General features: G+C 63.6%; 2 protein-coding genes across 2 annotated transcripts; one reads left to right on the top strand and one right to left on the bottom strand.

Moving 5' to 3' along the window:
- Positions 1–1,143: 1,143 nt before the first annotated feature.
- On the top strand, positions 1,144–1,576 carry EMIHUDRAFT_221782 (hypothetical protein; the record flags this gene model as incomplete). The annotated part of the gene is made up of 2 exons (XM_005756330.1): positions 1,144–1,380; positions 1,448–1,576. The coding sequence occupies 2 exons, from the start codon at positions 1,144–1,146 to the stop codon at positions 1,574–1,576; spliced, it is 366 nt and encodes a 121-aa protein (XP_005756387.1).
- A 351-nt stretch (positions 1,577–1,927) lies between these two features.
- EMIHUDRAFT_417253 (hypothetical protein) lies at positions 1,928–3,796 on the bottom strand. The gene is made up of 4 exons (XM_005756329.1): positions 3,507–3,796; positions 3,348–3,433; positions 2,723–3,265; positions 1,928–2,624 (listed from the first exon to the last, which is right to left on the bottom strand). The coding sequence occupies exons 1-4, from the start codon at positions 3,788–3,790 to the stop codon at positions 2,266–2,268; spliced, it is 1,272 nt and encodes a 423-aa protein (XP_005756386.1). The 5' UTR covers positions 3,791–3,796; the 3' UTR covers positions 1,928–2,265.
- Positions 3,797–4,292: the final 496 nt, after the last annotated feature.

Raw genomic sequence — 4,292 nt, 5'->3', positions numbered from 1 at the left:
AGGATGGATAAATTTCGATTACCCGGTTTTTGAGATTCGCCTCGCAGATTACCCGGCCAACGATATTTTCCTGCTTGGCGCGATTTCCGTCAAACCAGTTTACCCAGTCTCCCACAATTCATGTTTCAGCTTACCCGGTCGCTAAAATTTCTCATGTCAGATTACCCGGTCGGCCAAATTTCTCGTCCAGATCACCCGGCGGCTAACATATTTTTCTCTTCAGCTTACCCGGACACGGACGGCTGCCTAGCTAGGCGCAAAGGCCGGACTCAGCGTGAACCACGGCGCGCGCAGGCCAGCCAATTGCGAGCGTGCACCTCGTCCAGACAGAGAGCGAGCACCTGCGGCACGTGGTCCTAAGGAGAGCTCCCACTTTCGGAATCCCCGGCCTCGTTAGTCGTTTGCTTGAATGACGCAGTCGTGAATCCCACTACCGGGTGATCTGGAAAAAGAAATTTCGCGAGCCGGGTAACCTGGAAACGACATTTCGCCGTGTTGGGTAACCTGGAAACGACATTTCGCCGCACCGGGTGATCTGCGAGGCGAATCTCAAAACCGGGTGATCTGGAAAAAGAAATTTCGCGACGCGGGTAACCTGGAAACGACATTTCGCCGTGTTGGGTAATCTGGAAACGACATTTCGCCGTGTTGGGTGATCTGCGAGGCAAAAAATCGAAGACGCCGGGTGATCTGAAAAACGCCGGGTGATCTGCGAGGCGAATCTAAAAAACCGGGTAATCTGAAATTTATCCTAAAGGTATTGCTAAAAATCTCTCACGGCACGCGTCGTCACTCAGCCGCCACCCTAGTTATGACCCCCCCAATGAACACACCAGTGAGGGTGGGCGAGACGATCGAGGGGTCCCGTACCATGCGGAATCGACCCTATCAAGTGCTCAAGTGCTCAAGAGAGAGAGAGAGAGATCTCTGATTGATGCAAAAATTTCGCCCCTACATTTCCCGCTCCGGGGATGGACGGCATCGACGCCGAGATTCCCGAAGGTCGGCAGAAAGTCGCGTGAGTTTGTGGAGAATTTTGCGAACGTGAGCGCCGAAGAGGAGTTTCCAAAGTTTTTCCCATGCACGAGGCGTTCCTGGAGGGGAATAGAAGACGGAAGTGTTGTCCCCTCGCGGCAGAATCTCATGGAGCTCGGATCGGAGGCGCTCGCGACGCTCCGGAACTCGCTAATGCGCAACCTATGGCTGTGCCCGCTCACCAACATGCTTCCCGTCGACCCAGTGCGGGCCGAGGACGGCAACGTCTACGAGCGGAGAGCCATCCACGGTTGGATCTACGAGGCCCAATTCTTGGCGCCCCCCCGCCTGTGCTCCCCTGTGACTGGCAAGCCGATGGGGAGCAGGCTGACCTCGTGCTTCGAGGTGCGCGCCGACCTATCATCCAGCACGTCGCATTGCTTCTCAGCACAAACCGCCCCTCCGCTCACAGGTGCGCAATTCCATCGACCTCCTCGTGCGTCGCGGATGGCTGGGGGGTCCTGTTGCTGAGCGCTGGGTCGAGAGGCAGGTGGAGGATGCGCAGGTCGCAGAGGCGGCGCGCATCATCCAGGCGCGCTAGCCCGCCCGCCCCCGCACCAGTCTCCCCTCTAAACCGCTTCCCATCCGCAGGCTGTGAGTGGTGCCACTGCAGTCGGCCGGCTCCAGCCTTGGTGCAGTGCGGGGAGCGCCGACATCGCGACAATGTAGCCGGCGGCATAGCAATAGTAGATCATGGTGAAGGAAGGACCGCGCATAGCACGCTCCTCTATAGAGCCGTAGCGGCGGCGCACAGGGCTCGACACGCGCCGTGTCTCGCGGCGGCCGCCGCCCCCGACCTCTCCACGGACCACGCTCCAGCGCCCGCGGCTGTATGGATGTACGCGCTGCGTAGCGCTCACGCGGCGATTCTTGTACCGCCGGACTGGAGGGGTGAGTGAGTCCGATGTCTATCGTCAAGCTGCTAGAAGGATATGGCGCCCTGGGCGCCCACAGAGACAGACCGCGCCCGTACACAACGAGCGAGCGTGTGCTCATGTGCCGCCGCCGACACCCCACGTCATGGAGAACATGCCAGCACTCCCGTCAAACTCCCACCCGCCGGCCCAGCAGCAGAGAGAGAGCGCGCGCAGCCCGACAGGGACCGCACACCTTCGCTGCACACGTACACTGCGGCGCGCAGAGAGGCCTGCTGCCGTGTCCCGATACGGAGGTGTGAGCTGCGGTCGCCGAGGTAGGGGTGGCGACGCCCGCCGTGTGCCATCCCGCACATCAGTTGCGCTTCTTCTTCTTCTTCTTCTTGGTCGTCTTCCTCGGCGCCTCCGACACAGCAGCGTCCACGACGGGAGTCGCCTCGACCGCCGTCGCCTCGGTCACAGACTCTGCGACCGTCGCCTCGACCACAGCAGCCGCCCCGGGCGGCTTGATCTTGATCTTGGCTCCGCCCTCCCCCTCGCTCTCGATCACCTCGCCAAAGCGCCGGCCGCCAAAGCCCTTGGTCGCGGTCGGCTCCATCGTCGCCGCCGCGCCGCCGCTGCCGCCCGCCACCTTGATCTCCACCTTTGGCGCCATCGCGCGGATGGCGAGAGTCGAGGCGGTGGTGACGATGTTGTTGGTGAGCCAGTAGAGGCCTGCGCGGCGCGGGCGGTCGGGGTCCGCGGCGTTGGGGCGGCTGGGGCAGCGTAGGTCGGCGGGCGTGTGCGTGCGCGCGCGAGGGCGAGGCGCGCACCGAGCCCCGACGGGACGTTGAGCGAGAACCAGCCGATCATCAGGGGCAAAAACTTGAGGATGGCCTGCGACTGCGCCTGGGCCGGGTCGTCCGACTTGGGCGTGAGCAGCTCCATCGACGCGTACTGCGAGAGCACGAGCAGCACAGGCAGCACGAGGTAGGCGGCCGTGTCTGCCCACCCAAACTTCGGGGCGCCGTTGACCCACTCCGTGAGCCAGCCGATGCCCTGCTGGTAGTCGGCGACAGGTCCCTCAAGCGAGGGCAGCCAGAGGAAGGGCTGCTCCAGCTTGTCCTCCTTGGCGAGGAGCAGCAGGGAGCGGTACAACCCGATGAAGAGCGGGATCTGCGCGAAGGCGGGCAGGCAGCCGGCGAGCGGGTTCACCTCATTGTCCTGGTAGAGCTTCTGCAGCTCGACGTTGAGGCGGGCGGGGTCGCGGTCGCGGTACTTCTCCTGCAGCGCCTTGGCCGCCGGCCCGATGGCCTGCATCTTCTGCGTCGACTCGATCTGCTGCTTGGTCAGCGGAAACAGCAGCAGCTTGATGCCTGCGGCCGCGTGGCGGGAGACGAGCGCGGGGACTGAGCGGGCTGCACGCCGGCGGGAAACGTGCGCGCGGGGAGCGCGCACCGAGCGTGAAGATGATGATGGCGGGGCCGTAGCCGGCGACGCTAGCCAGCTGCTCGATCGCATACTCAAAGGGCCGGATGACGATCCTGCGCGCGCAGACAGAGGCGGTGGGAAACCGCCGGAAGGGAGTTGGACGTATCGCGTCGGGTGGCAGCTCACAGGTCGAACCAGCCCTCCTGCGCGGCCTCGGCGGCTGCGGCGCCAGCCGAGGCGGCAGCGTCGTCAGGCAGCAGGATGGCAGCATCCGCCAGCAGCGAGGCGAAGCCGTCTGCGAGCATCGACGCGCCGCCCGTGCGTCCCAGCTGCGCCGGCGCGGCGTGGCTCAAGCCGCTGGCCAGAGCGCCGCGCGTCAGCTGCGGCCTCGCGGTGGCGGAGAAACCCGCCGCGAGCGGCAGCGCGAGGCTGAGCAGTAGCGCGGAGCTGGATGACCTCACAGACGACATGAAGAACGACTGAATGTTCACAGACCTTGTCAAGAAAATCTCTTCATTCAGGGTGCCCGTGTCGTGCGAGGAGAGAGAGAGAATTTTGTATATGCTTTACAAATGCTTTCGTTGAAATTTCCTCTCGCTATCCCAGCAGCTGCGGCTGGGGGGGGAGATGACTGCCCTCAACCCGGCTGGGGGAGACCCCGGGGGCGAGGTGACACGCCTATGGCGGGGGGGCTGCCTCTTGCGGGCCACGAGGTGCAGGCTGCGGGCGATCAGATGGGCGCAAGCGGCGTCGGAGGGCGGGGGAGCGGTGGTCATGATTGATGAGATTGCCGTCTCCAGGTCATTTGGGACCGGGGCTGTTATCGATGTACACACCACCGAAGGGATGAAGCGGTGCGGGCTTGCAGCCGACTCCAAGCTGGGACAGACATGGCGGGAGGACATCGCGGTTATGCTAGCCGTACCGGGCCTGTCCCACGGGGAGGGCCACGTGATACAAGAATGGGAGGTG

The sequence above is a fragment of the Emiliania huxleyi genome (assembly GCF_000372725.1).
Source record: "Emiliania huxleyi CCMP1516 unplaced genomic scaffold EMIHUscaffold_98, whole genome shotgun sequence".
In the NCBI taxonomy this organism is placed as follows: Eukaryota; Haptophyta; order Isochrysidales; family Noelaerhabdaceae; genus Emiliania; species Emiliania huxleyi.
The sequence above is the reverse complement of the archived record's forward strand: the minus strand, read 5'-3'. Positions and strand labels throughout refer to the sequence as shown.

Coding starts and splice junctions, on each gene's coding strand:
- EMIHUDRAFT_417253 (XM_005756329.1), bottom strand. CDS start 3,790: ATGTCGTCTGTGAGGTCATCCAGCTCCGCGCTACTGCTCAGCCTCGCG. Junction 3,266..3,347: donor CATCATCATCTTCACGCTCG/GTGCGCGCTCCC, acceptor ACGCGGCCGCAG/GCATCAAGCTGCTGCTGTTT. Junction 2,625..2,722: donor CAACGTCCCGTCGGGGCTCG/GTGCGCGCCTCG, acceptor CGCGCCGCGCAG/GCCTCTACTGGCTCACCAAC.